The following is a 21510-nucleotide window of genomic DNA, read 5'->3' as shown; positions in this document are numbered from 1 at the left end:
GCTGAAAAGCCTTCCCTTGTACTGCAGCCTTTGGGAAGCAACCACACCTTTCGCATAACCAAAGTCACACCAAGGCTGGCAGTTTTCCCTTCACCCCATTCCTGTTTATTTGGGGTTTTGTCTGGAGAGGGAAGATAATTAGCACAGCCCAAGGAATGAAAGTTTTGGGAGAACACAATGAATCTATCAGATGGAAGAATCAAATATAGAAAGGTAGCCCTTCATTCGAGACAGGGCAGGGGACTTTTGTGCTGATCAGATCTCTGCCACCTCCCCAAATACATGCATCCATCAGCAGCAGGAGCTCTGAGCCCCACGTTTCTCCCTTAAGGGAAAACAAACTCCCTTTTCTAAATAAGGCAGAGACTTACGGGGGCAGCCTCCTCACCATGTTAAGGCCAAGGTGTGATCAGCAACAGGTTACAAGTGTTTCAAAGCATGTGATCTCAGCCAGCTTAATTCCAAGCAAGAAAAAGGGCACATTTTTAGAAATTTGTTCTGTGAAAGCTAGTAAGTGGCAAAGCTCAACCCCAAACAGGCAGGATATCTCTATCTCAACCAACTTATTTCCAGTTTAATACTTCTGCAACTCAATTCATTTTACAGTATTTCACTGATTCTAAGATGTATTTTTTTTTCCCCACATCTTAACACTGAAATCGGGACCGACAATTAATGGAGTATCGTACTTGGCAAGTTTTCTTTTTTTTAAGATTTATGTGAGAGAGAGAGAGAGAGAGAACACACAAGGTGGAGGGGCAAAGAGAGTCGGGGGAGAGAGAGAGAGAAAGAAAAGCAGACTCCTTGCTGCATAAGAATCTGGACTAAGGCTTGATCCCACAACCCTGAGATCAAGACCTGAGCCAAAATCAAGAGAAGCTTAACCAACTGAGCCACCCACGGACCCGGCAAGTTCTCTTATTAGTACATAATGCTTCAAAAGATATATCCAATGAAATATGACACAGTTCTTACTGGTCTGTTTCAACCACCATTTCTACATGGACTACTTGTAACCCCAGCAGAAGAGACTATGTAATTCAGTGTGGCAGATAGGGTCTCTGCCTTCCTAGCCTTTAGAATCTAGCCAATGTCATGCTGGTCTCTCTGCCTCTAGCCTCTTTCCTTTCTGTAGACACAAGTTAGTTCTCTAACATGCCATCAGGGCTGTTACTCTGTTGGTTGTCTCCCACTAGAGGACAATCCGAGACTGCTACACCCCCCAGAGACCATGCACTGCAGGGATGGCCAGAGTGCCAGTGTCACTGCGCGCTTGCTTTAACTTCCACTTGTCCGTAAGATTTTGGCCCAAGGCTTCATTTTTAATATAATGGTTTATTCTCTTCCCTACTGGGCTGGGCATTCCCTATCCCCCCAGAGCCTTGCAAAATGCCTGACTGTATGGGGAGAGCTGGGAAGTGTATGTTGAATGAAAAACTGTGCCTCTTCCACTGGTCGCTGCTTAAACTCTTTCCCATGTTCCTGTTTAGCAGGAAAACTGAGGCATAGAACCTTCCTTGAAATATGCAAACTGGTAAATACCCAGGCAAATGAAAATCAGTTTCAGGAAGGAAACTTGGGTTTCTGATTTTATTACTGATAATTTATTGCACAAGTTTTTCTGCATCAAAAAAGTATCTGCTAAAAGGAGAAACAGTGGTATCTGAATTCAGATTTCCCTCAGACTTCTAGAAGTATTTCCCTCAAAGAATCCACTCATCTAACTTTAAAGGAAATATACTTCTTACACAAGACAATCCAAACTGATGCAAAATATTTATTCCAAGTTAGTTATTTTATGCAGTAGTTTTCCCCTTCAACAGACTTGTGATAACCACATCTTTTAAATCTGTAAATAATGTTATCAAAATAATCTTAATCTTTGAAATCTCACAAAAATTTATATTTTACAATCCACCCTGAATATCAAGGCTGCAAGAATAACACATTTCCTATATCCGAATATTTTACAGCTGTACCCCAAAAAAGGAAAACAAAACAAAACAAAACAAAAAAACACAAAAAGAAAACCATGTATGCTTGGTTAAGGGCTAACGTTACCCGAGCAGCCAAAAATAAAATAAAATATCCAAATTATTAGCATTAATTTAATACAATTATAACTTCAATAGTCACTTTGTCATTGACAATGATTGCTTGAGCACAGGGGTGAGTGCCCCAAGGGCTAGTAGTAGAAGCTGTTGCTGCAGACCGGCGTCTCCTCTGCACTGCCAGCTCCCACCTGTGCATCGCCCCATAGATACTGTGTCTGCGTGTGCGTGTATTTAAAAAATCTTTCCCATCACACAAACTTCTCTCTATTAAGCAGATTAACAGGGAAGAACAACAAAAGCTAAACAAGCCAATTGCTCTCTCTTTGGGATACGATTATTTTCCCTTGTGCATGAAGTATTCAACAACATAAGAAAAGGAAAAGAACGATTTCTTTTGTATACTCCCTAAACACACAAGCTGAGTTTACTGGGTCAGATTTGTGAGCATTTATATGCCTACTTCCAGGCATCGTCATCTGATGTTTCACTGCTACTGGTTTCCGTGTCCGAATCCTCAAACTCTGCTTTACGAGTGCTTCTCCAAGGGGAGAACAGGCTGGAACCACGGCTCTGCAAAAAGCCGTTCTTCCCAAAGCCATTTCTTCTCAGCTGTGGTTAGCAGGAAAAGAAAAAAGAAAACCGTCAAAAACTACACTGGCAGTGGGACCTGGAAAAGGCCGGTACTGAATTCGAGGCAGAATGTAGAGGGGGCCCTTCTGAGAGAGCCAGGATTTCTTTTTTCTTTTCTTTTTTAAGACTTTTATTTGACAGAGAGAGACACAGCGAGAGAGGGAACATAAGCAGGGGGAGTGGGAGAGGGAGAAGCAGGCTCCGGTCCCAGGACCTGAGCTGAAGGCAGACGCATAATGACTGAGCCAGCCAGGCGCCCCCCACCCCAAGATTTGTTATAGCTGTGCTTTTCACACTTACAGTGCAAATCAGTCATTTACAGATCTTTTTTAAGAATGTAGATTCTGATTCAGTAGGTAGGGTTTCAGATTCTCTGTATCTACAAGTTCTCAGGTGATAACAATTAAGAGAATAGTTTTGAGTAGCAGAGTCTATGTCAGCTTTAATTTCTCTTCACAGGCCTTAATCCTATTGTTATTTGTGCTTTAAATAAAAATTGGAGAAGTAAAAATGTAAAGAAAATATAAATACCACCAGAATGTAAGCCTCATGAAGTCTGTAACTCCATTTATCTTGTTCATTGCTATAAATCTCAAGGTCTGGCAGTGTTTCACTCAGAGAAAGAAGCCAACCATTTGTTGGATAATTCAAAGAGGCTGTTTCTTGGCTCTGGCCAGCATATCAGAGGGAAACCACAGGGCTGGAGGTGGGGCGGTGGGGGGATAAGCCTGCTTCTGTTTCCCTAGAGACCCAGGGCTTGGCCCATTACGCTGGAACACAGCCTTGTGGTTCTGATGAGGGGGTAGAGCTGCCAGGATGAAAGAACATACTACTTTCTGGAATCTGCTAACTACTGACCTAGTTTTTGTATCCACTACTGGAAATCCCTGTCGCCTAAGCAATGATTCGCTCCTCTGTATTTCTACTATGACAACTTACTTTCTATTTTCTTTTCCAAGGTCCTTCTCTCACACTAAACTGAGGCTCTCTAAGGGCAACGACTGCCCTGTTCCTTTCTCTCCTAATCATTAACAGGTCTCCAGGAAAGGTTTATGACATACCTGTTCCGTCTTCATGTGGAACTCTCTGAGCTCATCCTCTGTAAGGGGGAGGCAATTCTCATCATTTTCAGGATATTCCTGCCATCCCATTGCTTTCAATAACCTAGTACAGGGAGGTGAGGCACAGAAAATAGGACACCTTTAAGTGTTAAGTGGGAAGACCACAACTTTCCAGAGAAAACTTACTTGCCCAGGAGCAATCGTATCCCACTTGGGATTTTTCTTTTCTTCCCAGTGGGGCAAGTTTTTTTAAAAATTAAATTTATTTACTTCAGAGAGAAAGAGAAAGAGAGCGTGTGCACACAGAGCAGGAAGAGAGGAGGAGAGGGAGAGAATCCTCAAGCAGACTCCTTGCTGAGTGTGGGGCCTGACACAGCTCGACTCCAGGATCCTCACCCCTTCCCGGTGGGATAAGCTTTAATTATGGCTCCCTAGGTATTTGAATTAAATGAGGGATCTCCACAGTTGCTCTTTACAGGGTATAAGAGCTACAGAGAGGAGATAAAAGCAGCAGAAATTAAGGCTGCATAAGAGCCAAAATGTAAAGGGCTCTTTTTTTTTTAAAGATTTATTCATTTGACAGACAGTGAGCACAATCAAGGGGAATGGCAGGCAGAGGGGAAGGAAGAAGCAGATTCCCTGCTCAGCAGGGAGCCAGACGAGGGACTCAGTCCCAGGACCCTGCCATCATGACCTGAATTGAAGGCAGATGCTTAACCAAATGAGCCATCCAGGTGCCCCAAAATCTCAGTTTGGGGGCACCTGGGTGGCTTAGTCAGTTGAGTGGCCAACTCTTGATTTTGGCTCAGGTCATGATCAAAGGGTCATGTGATCGAGGCCTGCATAGGGGTCTACACTCAGTGGGGTGTCTGCTTGAGACTCTCTCCCCCTCTCTTTGGTTCTCCCCCAACTCACTCTCTCTCTCAAATCTTAAAACAAAACAAAACACAACTCACTTTTGTCTCTTGTAAGCAAATCAGCACATCTCCACATGTACCTAAGTTCCCTTTCAACTTCATGGCATTGTGGTCTCCTTCATACTTTTATGATCCTGCTGACTGAAGAACTGAAGTTCTTCAGGACAGGAACTTCCTTTCAGGAAGGTACTGCCACAAATGGCAGGCCCCATCTGCCACCCAGGTGCCCAAATAGTTGGGGCTCTGTGTTAAAGGCCCTCATTTAAAGAACAAGCTCCACCCATGGGGGGTCTCATGCCTTATTTTTAAATTTCTTAAAAGATTTTATTTAATTATTTGACAGGGGGAGATACACAGCAAGAGTGGGAACACAAACAGAGATGGTGAGAGGAGGAGAAGCAGGCTTCCTGCTGAGCAGGGAGCCGGACATGAGACTTGATTGCAGGACTCTAGGATCACCACCTGAGCCCAAGGCAGATCCTTAACCACTGAACCACCCAGGTGCCCCTCCCAAGGCCTTTTAAAGAGGTCTGATAAAGGCTCACTTGGGTTAGGAGGGTCTAGTCCTAGGAAATAGGTTCCCCTCTCCAAATGGAGTCATAAACTGAATCTGAAACTAAAACTACATGAAACTCTCACAGAGGAAAAGTTGTGAAAAAGCTAACCCGTAAGGGAATGCCCAGTGCGCAACAGGCAAGCTGGGGCATAAAGAAAGGACAGGTTATGGTGCCCAAGAACACTTCTCTCTGCAGGTCAGACTCCACCTGAGACATCTTAAGGATGTTCAAGCTCCTTACAGGCCATACACAGCATGCCCCGGGATCTGATCTTCACTTACCGATGCTCTGCTTCCAGAGAGTGTGAGAGGACCTCCCCTTCCTCCTCTGCAGGGAGAGTAAGACCATTCTGATGACAGCCTTCCTCTCCATTTTCCTTTGGTTCAGGTGTGCTGTTGTCCTCCAACTGAAAGAAGGAAAGACACTTGGTTCAATAACCCTTTGTGGCAAGATACACAATCTGCAAGATTGAAGAGTCAGAACCGAGTGACGTGCTCTCCAGGGAACTTCAGCGCACAGGTAGTCCCCATTCAAAAATGAGGCCTTGCTCACCGTCCTAGGATTTCTCAAGTACACCACCTGCTTAGGAGCCTAACTTCAGGCTGTCAATGGTGGTAGGTGTTACTGGATACGGATTCGGTATCAGTGCTCTTGTCTTCCTTCACAATTTGGACTCAAGAACTACTGGGCTCAGCTTTAGAAAGTTCCCCTTTCTAGAGTCCCTTGTAGCTAGGAGTTGCCACTTGACAGATGGCCAATGTTGGGACTCCTGGAAATTATAGGGTGTGGCTTTTAAGAAAGCATTTTAAGGGACATTTAAAAAGAAATTTTTTTTTTAAAGATTTTATTTATTTGACAGAGAAAGAGAAACAGTGAGAGAGAACACAAGCAGGGGGAGTGGGAGAGGGAGAAGCAGACTCCTCATTAAGCAGGGAGCCTGATGCGGGGCATGATCCCAGGACACTGGGATCATGACCCGAGCCAAGGGCAGATGCTTAATAACTGAGCCACCCAGGTGCCCCCAATTACAGACTTTTTAAAAAAAGTACATATGCAACACAGGAAAACCCTTATGTTGCCCCAGAAAAACCTTATGCTCTTACATCCTCCAGCTTGTCACAGTCTCTGTTCTCTGCGAAGTCTCCATTCCGGTCGTCCTTTAGAGTCTTCAGGAACTCACTCTTCCTGTCGGTAGTTCGGCGGGTGAGCTTGGTCAGGCGAGAGGAGCTGATCTCAATCGGAGGAGTAGTGCTGGAGGGACTCTGGGCAAACACCACAAACAGGTTGCTCCTGACAGCAAACAGCAAGAACTGGGGACTCTCTGGGTTACTTTTACATGGTACTGATCTCTAGAATTTGGAAGCCTAATTATCACTCTTTTACCAAAAATAAACTCCCCTTTTCATTTAAAAAAAAAAAAAAAAACCGACTTCAGCTTTGCATTTTTTTCCCCTAAAGGTTTTATTTATTTGAGAGACAGAGAGAGAACGAGCAGGAGGGAGAAGCAGGCTCCCCGCTGAGCAGGAAGCCCCATGTGGGGCTTGATCCCAAGACCCTGGGAGCACAGCCTGAGCCCAAGGTGGATGCTTAACCATCTGAGCCACCCAGACGCCCACAGCTCTGCAAGGCTCCTGCAGGAGACTGTATGGCTCCTACAGCACCTCTTTGATCTTTCATGCCAGTCTACCACAGGCTGACCCCAGTCTACCACGGAGCAACTACTCCACTCAGCTACAGCCCACCTTCGGAGGCAAATGGGAATTACTAGTGAAGAAATAACTGAGCTAGGGGCACCTGGGTGGCTCAGTGGGTTAGGCCTCTGTCTTCGGCTCGGGTCATGATCTCGGGATCCTGGGATCAAGCCCCACATCGGGCTCTCTGCTCAGCGGGGAGACTGCTGCCCCTTCTCTCTCTGCCTGCCTCTCTGCCTACTTGTGATCTCTATCAAATAAATAAATAAAATCTTAAAAAAAAAAAGAAATGACTGAGCTAAACATAGCTACAAAGGAAATGGAATTAGAGCTTTACATGTCACACCATATACCTTAGTAAATGGGAAATGACAATTTTAGAAAAGGCTGCTTGGCCTTATCTTCACTCACCTCTTTAGGAGAGCTTAAAACTGTGCCACCAGCCAGTACTACTGGTTTGGTAACAGAGATTGGACTGGAAAAAGCAGACTCCCGGCTAGAGGAAAGGGATCCTGATTTGTGTTCCATTCTGTTAGCTTTCCATGCACTGGGCTACATGGGAAGAAAGAACAAATCAGTCAGCACAAGTATGGAGACAGAAGCTCAGCCTGGAAGATCACATAAAGCAAAGAAAAAAAATGTCACGTGGTAACATGAGTTCCTAGAGCTTACCCATCTTAACATGTCTGGGAGGTATGCAACCTCTTCCTGAGGTTAGGCACTTGAAGGATAAAAGCAGACGGGAACCAGAAGTATCATGGGATATTAATAGGAATTCTCAAAAAGAGAGCTCTAGTTCAGCTAAGTGTGGGAGATGCTGAGGTGAGTAAACTTCAACAGGTTTCTTTACATTTATAGTATTTGTGAATGTAAACACATGTGAATTTGAGAGGCAGCATTTCTCAAACTTACTGGACCCTAAAATGCTCCCTTTTTATGGCATATTTGTTAACCATGGATGTAATCCTGATTCTTTAAAGAAAAAAGATAAAAAAGAAAAAGGCTATTTTCCAAGAACTTCAATGACAGGAAGCTACTTCTAGGCCAGGGTGGGCAATATAAATGGCTAGACAATTCTGGTTTGGTCCCTTCTTTGCTTGGCTTTGTGGGGTCTAGACCCATTCTGTCACTCTGGCCTTAATCCCAATTATGACTGCGCACTGTAGTGCGACTAGAATATTCTTTTTTTTTTTTTTTAAAGATTTAATTTATTTATTTGAGAGACAGAGAGACTGAAAGAACAAGCACGTGCAGCTGAAGTGGGAGGGGTAGAGGGAAAGGGAGAGAGAATCTCAGACTCCGTACTCAGCGTGGAGCCTGATTCAGGGCTCGATCCCATGACCCTGAGATCACAACCTGAGCCGAAACCAAGAGCTGGATGGTTAATCGACTGTGCCACTCAGGCATGCCCCACTCTGAGTCAATCACATTATCTGAGAACAGGAAAGATAAAGCACATCAATGGAGTGAAGCTGAAGCAAGTGAAAAATGTCCATTTTTCCAGAATGAAACAATTAAAACTGAGAAGCCACCAAGACAACAGAAGGATCTGAGTGAAAAGAATTTCTTTGTTGTATTAAAGAAGATACTATAGGCTTCAGGAAGGGAATTAATATAATTGGGGTTTACCAGATGATTGTCATACCATTTTCATTCTTAACCCAATCAGGCATAATTATTAGGTCAACATTTTTTTTTTAAAGATTTTATTTATTTGACAGAGATCACAAGTAGGCAGAGAAGCAGGCAGAGAGAGAGGAAGCAGGCTCCCTGCTGAGCAGAGCACCCGATGTGGGCCCCATGTGGGCTCGATGTGGGCCCCATGTGGGCTCGATCGCAGGAACCCAGGATCATGACCTGAGCCGAAGGCAGAGGCTTTAACCCACTGAGCCAACCAGGCGCCCCTAGGTCAGCTTTTTACAGAAAAATGACACTAAGGTTATGGAAGTTACATAATTTGTCTAAGGTTACTCAAGTAATATGTAGTATTGTTTTTTCTGTAGTGTCTCCAAAAAGAACATACAAGTAGATAAGAAAGACAACGACCCAACTGGAATCGAGATTAATTTTTTTCTAGCACCAATGTAAGAAATCTAAAGGGGGGCTCAGTGGGTTAAAGCCTCTGCCTTCCGCTTGGGTCATGATCCCAGGGTCCTGGAATGGAGCCCTGCATCGGGCTCTCTGCTCTGCGGGGAGCCTGCTTCCTCCTCTCTCTCTGCCTGCCTCTCTGCCTACTTGTGATTTCTCTCTCTGCCAAATAAATAAATAAATAAATCTTAAAAAAAAAAAAAAAAGAAAGAAATCCAAATGATGGCTGCTTATGTAAGGCTCATTATCAAAGATGATAGTTCCCTAGCTTCCCCAGAGTTGTAGATGGTTATCAGATGCTTTGTCTTTCTTTTAACACTGGCACCTCAGGACACTCCAACTCGCGTTTTTGCCATAGTGGTATGGAAAGTTTGCACCAGAGTGTTACATGCAATAGGATACCTACATTTCTGCCCAACTTTATTCCAATTCAATCTTAATTTTCAATAACTCAAACAACACTACGTTATATAGCTGGCTGCTTAATGGAGAAAACCTATGCCTCATGTCTTCTTTTATTAGAGGAATTTTATACATACAAATCCACCAAAGTGAACCACCTATCAAACACGGGTTTTTAAATGTCCTCTTCTTTCCTTCAAACTCCAAATCAATCCCAACTCCCTCCACCTCAAATGATCTTGCCTTCTCATATTGGACTAAGAAATCAGAAGTCACTAGATCCAAACTTTCCCCAACTCTCTCCTTTTGCACCTCAAGTTCAATAGCTTCCTACCCCCTTTCCATCATTCTACATGTGTTCATTCTCTTTCCTTTCAGAATTATCAATTATTTCTTCCTTCCTTCCAGTAAGGTCCTCCCCTTTACCTATGAACATGCTAAGCCACCTTACTGAACCTAGGGGAAAAAAACCCAAACATTTATTTTCTTTTACACTATCATCCTCTTATTGCCAAGCTTTTCTGCACAAGTCAGTATTTGCTGTCTTACACTGCTCATTATTACTTACTATTCAATTCTCTGCCAATACTCATCTCTATCCCTATTTTTTAAAAAAGATTTTATTTATTTATTTGACAGATCACAAGTAGGCAGAGAGGCAGGCAGAGAGAGAGGGGGAAGCAGGCTCCCTGCTGAGCAGAAAGGGGCGCTCGATCCCAGGAAGCTGGGATCATGACCTGAGCCGAAGGCAGAGGCTTTAACCCACTGAGCCACCCAGGCACCCCATAATCTCTATCCCTATTTTAATAAAATAGGTCTTTCAATAAATAATCAAGTATCTTGTTGTATTATATTCCAAGGCCAGCTATTTAAAAAAAAAAACAAAAAACAACACCTGTTTCTGGAGAATGAGAGATTGCTATTACCCATACTCAGGGAAGTTCACCTTAAATTCGATGATTAGGTGACCCTTCTCATATGGTCTATGATAAATTGGCATGCCTTCGTTTAGCACACACTTGATATCCATGTTTGACAATTTGACCTGAGTAAGAGGTGATGACAATGGTCTGGTTGTCAAGAGTAGATACTGGCTTTTGAAAGCCACACAGTGCTTCAACCAGCTGTATGTCCACAAATGAAAAGGTCCTCTCCTCACCAAGTAAAAACAGCATGGTCCTTCTGATCTAAAACAAGGATATTTTCTCCTGGTTCCAGTCCTGGTTCTTGGCCTCTTTCACCATGGAATGTATCTTTTGGCCATCTTTCATGCCTTTGTCAATATTATCTTCTAGAATCTTCTCTCAAACTATCTTCCTTCCATTGCAGCTTTTAGAGTCATCTTTAGGACTGACACATTCCCCATGGCCCTGGCACTTCACACAGACTGAATTTGTTGAACCATTCCAGGTCCTATCTGATGAATTCTAATTTGCATTCCAGTAACTCGGCAATTGGGACATTCGACTGCTCCTTTCTTACTACCTCAGCCTTCACATTTATCGCAAATCATGTCCTTCTGCAGAGCTAGTTGTCTTGTTGCACCGTTATATAATATATATCTTCTAAGATTACTGATGCACAACATTTTTACCTCTCCTTTCTCTGGGCATCCTTCCTCCTCCTCCAAAAAAACGAATCAAAGAGATTTATGGGGGAGCCCAAACCACCACCAGCTCCACCTTCTTTAACTGCCTGTTAGCCTTCTTTATCATGTAATTTCCTTTCTTTTTTGCACCAGAGACTACTTTGTAAGCTTGAGAAATCTGTTTAAACATCACTCCTTCATTTGGATTGTTATCAGGGTGGTACTTCAAGGCCAGTTTCCTATAAGGCTTTTTTCAATTTTTCTTGGGTGGCACTGGGTTTGACTCTCAAAACATCATAGTAAGTGGTTTCTTTCATCATTTTTTATAGATGGTAAGAAGGCCAAGGCCAGTGTGGGGGAGCACCACCCCTCTCATCCCCCACCATTTGTGCTCTCTCACTCTCACTGCTCTCTCTCAAATTAATAAATAAAATCTTGAAGGAAAAAAAAGAAAAACCTCCATGACTGGACTGTCTTAATTAATACTCCCCTATCCCGCCCCTCCCCTGCAACCAATTCCCTACTACCAGCCATATTTAAGCATTTGTCTTTTCCCAAACATGGCACGTTTTACCTTTCTTTCTTTTTTAGGTAATAAGGGTTCCTCTGCTGGAAAGCCCCATCTACTTGCTCCCTAACAAACTCCTACTGTTTTGTTTTGTTTTTTTTTAAAGTAATCCCTATGCCATGTGGCTCGAACTCACGACCCCAAAATCAAGTCACATGCACCGTGGACTGAGCCAGTCAGGCACCCTGTACTCTTACTGTTTTTATTATTTATTCATTTATTTTAAGATTTTAAAATTTACTTATTTGAGAGAGAGGGAGAGAGAACATACGTGGAGAAAGGGCAGAGGGAGAGAGAGAAGCAGATTCCCCACAGAGTAGAGAGCCTGACAAGGGAATTGATTCCAGGACCGAGACCACGAATGGAGCCAAAGGCAGATGCTCAACTGACTGAGTTGGCCCTCCTACTGTTTTTAAACTATTTACTGACTACTTAGGATGTGTCAATATTATATTTCAAGTACTTTTAAAACTTTTAATTTTATTCTTTTACCACAATTATGTGACAGATATAATTAGCTCCAGTTTATTTTTAAGGAAACAAGTTTAGCAAAATTAAATAACTTGCTAAAAATCACAGCCTTAAAGAGTGGCATGAAGTCTGACTCTAAAACCTGAATTCTCAACTTCCTCTCTCTTTTTTAGTCCTTCAGGATGGGAGGCAATTTGAAGCACCAGAAAGAGCCCTGGACTGAAGTCAGACAAGCCTGGTTTAAGAGTCCTGACTCCATCACTTCACTAACTATGGAACCTTATATTACATAATTTTCTGCATCCTAGGATTAGAGGATAAGCGTTACAGAATACATGTAAAAGGCCTGATAAAGGTCTTGGAACATAGAAAGATACAAACAAATGGCCATTCTTTCCTTTTCCATTTCAAAACCCAGTTCAGGGGCGCCTGGGTGGCTCAGTGGATTAAGCCACTGCCTTCGGCTCAGGTCATGATCTCAGGATTCTGGGATCGAGCCCCCGCATCAGGCTCTCTGCTCCGCAGGGGGCCTGCTTCCTCCTCTCTCTCTGCCTACTTGTGATCTCTCTGTCAGATAAATAAATAAAATCTTAACAAAAAAAACCCCCAAAAAACCAAAACCCAGTTCAAATATGACCTTATCTATGAAGAGTCTGAGGACCCTCTCTAGGCAGAGAACTCCAGGCAGATATTTTTTATATGTCTCTTTACTAGATAACAAACTCTTTAAGATTATTTTATGCCTCTAGTGACAGTTTTTAGTACACAGATACTCAATGTGTAGTAACCACTGAATGCCTAGAGAAAATGACTCGATAAATCCACGTCTGCTTCCCAGTCATCTCACCTCTTCCCTCCTCTAATACCTCACATTTCACACACCCAGAACCTCTCAACAACTTTTCCTGAAAACGGATCTCTCTCTCTTAACTCCAATGAATGGCTCCGTAGTTATCCTGGTTTTCCAGAGAAGAATGCACAGTGTCCTATTTCCTTTCCACTGTATGCCATCTCCCATCTCTGCCCACTTTCATCACCCCAGTTCAGGCTTCATGACCTTCTGCAAGGACATTAATAGCCTTTAGCTTAGTTTTCTGATTTTCATTCTATCCTTGACTTATGATAGTCCTATACAACAGAGCTAAACTAATCTTAAGCTCTGGGTCCTGACTTTTGTCCTTGCCATTTCTTCACACTCAAAAGCTATCTTAAGTGTTAGAGAATATGATATTGTTTTAATTCATTTTTATACTCTCTATAGTTTAACAGAAGGCTTGCAGACATTTCAAATGAAGTAACTTATAAAACGTCTTAAGGAATGGAACACACATAAAGTGTGTTGATAATAATAGCTATATTTTGTTAGCACTTACTATATGACAGTTTTAAATACCTAATAAAACCTCATTTACATCTCACAAAACCCTTAAAAGATAGGTATTACTACCCCATTTTATAGATGATAAAACTGAGACTTAAAACTTTTTTTTTTCTTAAAGATTTTATTTATTTATTTTGACAGACAGATCACAAGTAGGCAGAGAGACAGGCAGAGAGTGAGAAGGGAGGAAGCAGGCTCCCTGCTGAGCAGAGAGCCCGATGCGGGGCTCGATCCCAGGACCCTGGGATCATGACCTGAGCTGAAGGCAGAGGCTTTAACCCACTGAGCCACCCAGGCGCCCCAAAACTGAGACTTAAAACTTAAGAAACTTGCCCATGGTCGTATCACAAAGAAGGTGCAAAGTGGACTCTATCTATTCCAAAGCCCTGATGTTAATTTCCACGCTATACTGTTTCCTATGTAGTAGTTGCTCTCTTGGACTTTAATGTACATTCTTTCCCTTCTACATCAGACAAACAAGTGTCTTAAACCCTTTCAAAGAGAATTCCACTTGCCAATCAGTTTTATTCCTATTCATTTCTTCCTAGACCATGATTCTTTTTTTAATTTTATATATTTTTTAAGATTTGTTATTAATTTACTTGACAGGCAGAGAGGCAGGCAGAAAGAGAGGGGGAAACAGACTCCCAGCCAAGCAGAGTCTGATGCGGGGCTTGATCCCAGGACCCTGAGATGATGACCTGAGCCAAAGGCAGAGGCTTTTTAACCCACTGAGCCACCCAGGTGCCCCACTTTTACCCACATTAATTCCAGAGGCCCTGAAATTTTACACTACTCTCCTAAACCTCAACTCAAAGGTGACCTAAACCTTTCCAAATGCTAAGGTCAAAACCTCTTTTTCATTTATTTTCCTCAACTTGTCAGCAGCAATTGTCAAGTGCCGACAACCCCAGTTTCAAACTTAAAGTCATCTAACCAGATTTTTGTGACAGTGTATTATTTTTTCGATGTCTGAATTATAGTTTCTTAGTCTTACTGACCATATCGTTATTTTCCTAATATTTATAAATTACTAAATATTCCTCTAAGTTTTATTTTCCCATTCTTTACTCTTCTACTCTTTTTCCTTAGAGATGTTATCTACCCTGAAAGCTTCATTCATTACCACTAGGATAAGGACCCCTAGTCTGGTTATTTTCCTAGTGCTCCCAGGAGTATTTATAATCATTTGCTATCCCTCAACTACTGCAGTGTTTTCTGGTTTCAGAACTTGTATTTAACCACTACTTCTCTTATGATGTGCAAAACTCTCAAGACCTTTTTCTGCCTATCCAAATCTGGCCCATCCTTCAAAGATCAGTTCAAATGACAAGTTTTCAGCAAAATTTTCCTTGATGGTCATAATCTGAACTGATCATGCTCCTCTGAATTTAACTGAATTCCTCTGAATTAACGAGTGTTTAATTCATTTAGTTCTTCCAAGTCTGTTTAAAATCTGTTATCAGCATCTGTCACTATTTTATTTCATATATATCACATGACTGTTCATGTTGTTTTATCTTATTATCCCAATTAGACTTTCAGCTCATGGATAGCCACGAACAGTGTGTACTTCTCTGTATTGCTCAGAACCACCAAACACAGTGCTTACACACAAAGGAAAATGAATAAATGCTCACGGGTTTTCCTCTCAATAATGAAGTCAATTCTCATTACTTCTGTATAGTGGCTAGAATTCATTAAAGCAATTGTTATGTGCTTTTGTGAGGAAATAAAGTGATGTAATTAAGTGTTATAGATATTGTGATAAGAGACAGAGTGCTATTCAATCAGAGATATAAAGATTAATGAGATCTTTAGATATGTGCGATAGAAAAGGATTCCCAGGGGCGCCTGGGTGGCCCAGTGGGTTGGGCCTCTGCCTTCGGCTCAGGTCATGGTCTCAGGGTCCTGGGATCAAGCCCTGCATTGGGATCTGCTCGGCATGGAGCCTGCTGCTCTGCCTGTTTGTGATCTCTCTGTCAAATAAATAAATAAAATCTTAAAAAAAAAAAGGATTCCCACAGCAGATGACATGAATTTGAAGGATGAATAATTTTCTAGGTAAGAGAAAGAAGGGGTAGTGAAATATAAAAGATGGATTAGGCTTAGGCTATAAAGAATTATACATGCCCCTGCTAAGGAATTCAGACACTGTATTATAAGATTGGGGTTGGTACACCATGGGCCAGAGGCCTGTTTCTTTATGGCCCATGAGCTATTAATATAATTTTTACACTTTTCAGGCGTTGTAAGACAAACAAGAAACAGACAGAAGGAAAAAAAAGAAAGGTAAATGTAACAAAGACTGCATGTCATAGGAGACCAGCAAAGCCTAAATTATTATCTGACTCTTTATAGACGTTTACCAAACCCTGCTATAGATGGTATGGGACTGCTGAAGTGACTGAGGAAAGGATGTCATATATTCAAACGGTTTTAGGATGATCATTTTGACAGTTTGGTGCAAGATGAATATAGAGAGATGAGAAAACAGAAGGGTGCACTACAATAGTACATGGGAGGTGGCAAGGGCATAGGACATCATAGAGGGAATAAGTGACAGGGAATTTATAATTGCTTGGTACACAAGAATGAGTGATGAGGGGCGCCTGGGTGGCTCAGTGGGTTAAGCCGCTGCCTTCGGCTCAGGTCATGATCTCAGGGTCCTGGGATCGAGTCCCACATCGGGCTCTCTGCTCGGCATGGAGCCTGCTTCCCTCTCTCTCTCTCTCTGCCTGCCTCTCTGTCTACTTGTGATCACTCTCTCTCTCTGTCAAATAAATAAATTAAAAAAAAAAAAAAAAAAAGAATGAGTGATGAGGAGGAGTAGGAAAGAATCCATTCTGATAATCAACGAAGTGATCAGAGGGATGTTGATGCTATTAATGGAAACAGCAAATCAGAAGGTTTATGAGATGAAGTGAATGAGTATGAGAAGCCTACTAAAAATCCAGTTAGAAGAAGTAGAGAGTTTGGAGACAGAGTAAAATACTATACATATATTAGGCACTGAATGAGTATCTGATGAATGATTCAATGGGAAAAAATAAATTTACTAATTTTTTCCCTGATTTATTCCCAAACCTCTGCTATATAGGGTTCTTACACTGATTCCAAATCATACCTTCGAAGGAGGTGGTGCAGGCTTAGGAACCAGGTTCTTATAAACACTTGGAACCATGGTTGATGATTTGTTCCCATTTGCATGGTGAGATCCTGGTGAGGTGAATGCAGCAGAGAAGGCAGCAGAAGGATCTTCTTTGGAAACTTTTTTGATGACTAGCATTTTGGAGGGTTGCTTGGCACTAGGTGGGTTTTCTGTGAAATACAATAGTGAAGAGACAAAAGAACGTCAAATAATGGTTAAGCACAGTATACATGAAGTCCTCACTTTCAACAAAGAAGTGGCTGTTGAAACTGAGGGACAAACATTTCCTGGTGTGCACTTAACAGATATTCTAAAAAATGACACTACTTGGGAATTACAGAAAAAAGGAAGCATATGAAGCTAAATTCATAGATCAACCACAACAACCAAAGGTGTTAGTAATCCTTCAGGGGCATAACTTGTCTTGTGTGATCACTCAGGCACACACCAAACATGAATATATCCAAGTGTGACAGTTCCTGTCAGCATGGGAATGGAGAAATGCGGAAGTGGGGGGGGGGAGGGGGGGAGGCTACCCTGGGACCTTCTGATGAGGCAAAGTGGTGCAAACCTTTACACTATTAAAGGGGAAACGGCACAATAAGCGCCTTTAATCCTTAATTCAAGATTCAAAACCAGTATTCAGATATACTGAAGCCATCCCAATAAGATGCCCAACTACTAAACAGGTCTAAATAGGTCTAAGGTAGGGATGAGGAGAATCTCATTTGTAAATGCCAACGATTCCAAAACTACAGATCAGGTCTGGTATGAAATACACTGATTTGTCTCTTCATTTTTTATAAGCCTAGTTATTCTCAACATTTACACATAATCGTATGTATTTGTTTTCACCTTGCTCTCTACAACAAGCCCCATTCATTAACTGCCGAACCTACCCCTCAATCCCCTTAAACAACAAAAAAAAAACCCTCAACAACTGGAACCTAGTTGAACAAAATTGTCCACAGAATGTGGTATTATACAGCCTTTTCAGACAACACTTTAGAAGACTATCTACTAATATGAAAGAATGCTTAGAAACAATTATAACAAAAAAAATTCACTTTAGTTGTTATAAATGAATTAGTGATATTAATTAAACATTACTTCTCATAAGCTTTAGATAATTCTCCCTCTGCTTAAAATCTGTTTTCAAATTTAGTGCTTTATAGGCTCTCAATTATCTTATCATGACTCTAAGACCATTACATTTCAATGGTATTTGGGTGGGCATAGTAAGAGATAATAAGTGTTAGTTACCATGTGCAAATAGATGAGATGAGAAAAAAAAAAGAAAGAAACAAAAAAGAGATAAAGAATTTTTGCTCCTCTCCATGCTAAGAAAAATGTAAAGTTGTGCCTTTAAAATGGCAAAATCTACCTACCCCACACTCCAGAAGGGGTCCCAATAGGTCTGCATGGCTGATTCTGTTTGCCAGCTTCTGGATTCAAAGAAGGCTAGGAAAAAAGGGATATTAATGGTTGACAAAGAAAGCTAATCATTTTGGCACTTTTCATAAAGTAGCCATCATCATGGAACCTATCCGATAATTATGTATCAGCAGCACTTACTTAACGCTATATTCAGAATCGACAGGTAAGCAGAAGATACTGAAATGCTAAATCCACAGATCTTATGTTAGTCTCAGGCTATCTTGGGTTTCATTTCCTTTAACGTAAGAGACTAAAAAAATATTTCTAACTAAATAGACAAAATGTGCAAGTTCTTATCTTCCAATAGGGTATGAACGGCATATAAGGAGGCACAGAAAACTGAATGGACAAGAATACAGATCACTTTTCTCAGATTTAAGGACAATCTGGTCAGTGAAATGTCTAGTATGCATAGCTTTCCTAAAACTGCTTTAGGGCAGAGGCAGACCATGTGCCAGGGATTTTGCTAGGAACACAAAGGCAATTAAGACAATTAAGAAGAGCCCCCTCCATGCCCACAAGGGTCACAGTCCCACTATAAAGATATATACTTGTAGATAAATAAGCATAATAAAAGGTTACCAGGTCTATGATAAAAATTTATATTAAGGAAGAAGGAATAGTCAGTTCCACTTGAAAGAGAAGTGCTATCAGAAGAGGTTTCATTGGGGCGCCTGGGTGGCTCAGTGGGTTAAGCCGCTGCCTTCGGCTCAGGTCATGATCTCGGGGTCCTGGGATCGAGTCCCGCATCGGGCTCTCTGCTTGGCGGGGGCCTGCTTCCCTCTCTCTCTCTCTGCCTGCCTATCTATCTACTTGTGATCTCTCTCTGGCGAATAAATTAAAAAAAAAAAAAAAAAAAAAAAAAAAAAAAAAAAAAAAAAAAAGAAGAGGTTTCATTAGAGGTTCAATGACTACGAAGAATCCTTAAAGATGAATTCCAAAGCTGGAAAATGGGTGATTCCAGGAATAGGATGCTCAATGAACAACCAGACAGGAAAGCGGGAAAAATAATAGAATATTCAGAGATCTGCAAATAGTTTAGAATGATTAGTACTAGGGAAGGAGGGGAACTTTCTGTGGTGCAAGAGATATCTGGCAAAGTAGGCAAAGTAGCCAGATTTTTTAGGGAGACTTAATTTTATTCTGTAGGTATTGAAGATCCATCTCTCATGCAGTAAACATATCCATAATCATTAAGTTTACAACAGTCTGGTAGCAGCTTAAAGGAGGTATTTGGAGGCTTAAGCATCAACTAGGAGACCATTAGAGGAGACCAATTCCACAGTTCAGGAGAATAATGAAGGTAACAGGAATAGAGAAAGAGATGAGGGGAAGGATGGAAAAATGTTAAGAGCAGTAACACTTAACAACTAACGTAAGGAGGTGTAAGTATGACACTGGTATCCAAGCCTAAACTTTACAATATGCTAACAGAGTAGGAAAATGGCTTTTCTGGCAAAATTACCCATAGAATATCAAATAACAGAAGATGCCCAGATTCCACTGAGCTTCTGAATCAAAATGTCTACGGATGGGGCCCCAGCAGGTATGTATTTTCAATCCATCAAGGCGAGAACCACAATCATAGAACAAGCACAGAAACATACTGAAGAACCAACTCACCATATAAATGGAAAAAATTAGTGACAAAATAAGAAGGACAGATAATTACACTCCTCTGGATGGAAAAGTACAGGTAGAGGGAGTCCCCATGGATAAAAGCTGTTATTTTCCCATTTTAATAGGTTCGTGTTCTTAGTCACATTCTATTCAGGGTTTTCAGAGTACTGCCCCTGTTTATATGGTATCTTTTGTTTCTTTCCGCTGATTTTTAAAAATAGTAAAATATACACATACAAAAAACTGCATAAAACAAATGGGCAAAAGTTCTTGTAATCACCACTGAATTCACTCAGTTTCATCAACAGAACATTACCAGCCAAACCAGAAACATTTTATAAGCTTCATTCAAAAAAACTAAATAAAAAAATCAACAAAGACTCAAACAACAAACCTCTCCCCCTCTAAAAATAACCATTATCCTCACTTATGGTGATCACCTCTTTACTTTTACCATCCAAGTGTATGTCCCTCAAAATGATAGTTTTGTCTCCAAAAAAAATCTCTCACTTCTCTTAACCTACAGGTTAAACGTTACACCTCTTATATTTCCTATAAATTGGTAGCTGGTTGTAGAGACTACAGAACCCCTCTAGGGGCGCCTGGGTGACTCAGTGGGTTAAAGACTCTGCTTTCGGCTCAGGTCATAATCCCAGGGTCCTGGGATTGAGCCCCGCATTGGGATTTCTGCTTAGCAGGGAGCCTGCTTCCTCCTCTCTCTCTCTGCCTACTTGTCATCTATGTCTGTCAAATAAATAAATAAAATCTTATATAAAAAAAAAAGAACCCCTCTATACATGTTTATTTTGGCAAGGCAGGGTGGTAAGGTATATAATTACTGGCTAACATTTTGACTACTGTAATTGTTATTCCATTGACTTTTTTTTTTTTTTTTTAAGATTACCCAGGCGCCCCACTGACTTCTATTATAAAACCTTGTCAAAGTCTGATTTTTCTTTCTATGTCACTGGGACTTGATGTTCAAGGGGTATTTTTCTTTTTCACTTGAGTCTAGCATTTTATAAGTGTACTTAGGTGCTCGCTGTTCTGGCTGTCCTTTCAATTCGCAGCTCAAATCTTACTGTATTTCAAGAAATCATTCTTGAATTATAATTTTTAGCCTTTAAGCTTTTTTTTTTCCTGGTATGTGTGTGTACAGGATCTTTATACACACACACACACACACACACACACGTGTATATATACACACATATATAGATGTTTTTTGACCAAATCCGTATCATTTCTCATTCTTTTATTATTTTTAAAAATAATGAAGCATTAAAAAATTAAGTAAACTGTACCCTCAATGTGGGGCTTGAACTCACGACCCTGAGATCGAGTCATGAGCCCTCCATGAGCCCCTCAATTCTAACTTAAAGAAAAAAAGATTTGAGAAAGAGAAAGAAAGAAGACACACATGCACAGGGTGGAGAGGGGTAGGAGGAGAGGGAGACAGAATCCCAAACAGACTCCCTGCTGAGTGTAGAGCCTCACTTGGGGCTTAATCCCAGGACTCTGAGACCATGAACTGAGCTGAAACAAAGTCGATCACTTAATTGGCTGTGCCTCCCTCACTTAAAAATTTCCTCTTCTGGGGTGCCAGGGTAGCTCAATTGGTTAAATGGGTCCGACTCTTGATTTTGGCTCAGGTCATGATCTCATGGTCATGGGACTGAGCCCCACACTGAGCTCTGCGCTCAGCAGAGTCTGTTGTCCCTCTCCCTCTATTCTCCCCAAATCCCTCTTATTCTCTCCCTAATAAATAAAATCTTTAAAAAAACTTTGTCCTCTTGTAATTCTTGTTTTCCTCTTGTAATTCTTGAAAAACACTGATTATTCTGTTGTGTTCCTTGTTTAGTCTCCCTTTTCTCAAAATTTTCATTACTTTTTT

At 41.3% G+C, this 21510-nt stretch overlaps 1 protein-coding gene and 1 pseudogene across 3 annotated transcripts in view; both read right to left on the bottom strand.

Annotated features, from left to right (window-relative positions):
• Window positions 1–1759: 1759 nt before the first annotated feature.
• The window catches only part of GPBP1L1 (GC-rich promoter binding protein 1 like 1), a 61105-nt gene continuing 41354 nt past the window's right edge, over window positions 1760–21510 (bottom strand). For all 3 annotated transcript variants that reach the window (XM_045997436.1, XM_045997440.1, XM_045997430.1), the window contains exons 6-12: window positions 17948–18020; window positions 16536–16729; window positions 7322–7462; window positions 6323–6481; window positions 5501–5625; window positions 3746–3848; window positions 1760–2663 (exon numbers count right to left, since the gene is read on the bottom strand). In XM_045997436.1, the coding sequence (XP_045853392.1) occupies window positions 2511–2663; window positions 3746–3848; window positions 5501–5625; window positions 6323–6481; window positions 7322–7462; window positions 16536–16729; window positions 17948–18020 (948 nt within the window). In that variant the 3' untranslated portion in view covers window positions 1760–2510. The remainder of the gene's footprint in view (window positions 2664–3745; window positions 3849–5500; window positions 5626–6322; window positions 6482–7321; window positions 7463–16535; window positions 16730–17947; window positions 18021–21510) is intronic.
• LOC123936968 lies at window positions 10213–11308 on the bottom strand (annotated as a pseudogene).

Source organism: Meles meles, chromosome 1 (assembly GCF_922984935.1).
Source record: "Meles meles chromosome 1, mMelMel3.1 paternal haplotype, whole genome shotgun sequence".
NCBI classification, from domain to species: domain Eukaryota; kingdom Metazoa; phylum Chordata; class Mammalia; order Carnivora; family Mustelidae; genus Meles; species Meles meles.
This window is presented reverse-complemented; position numbering and strand designations above follow the sequence as displayed.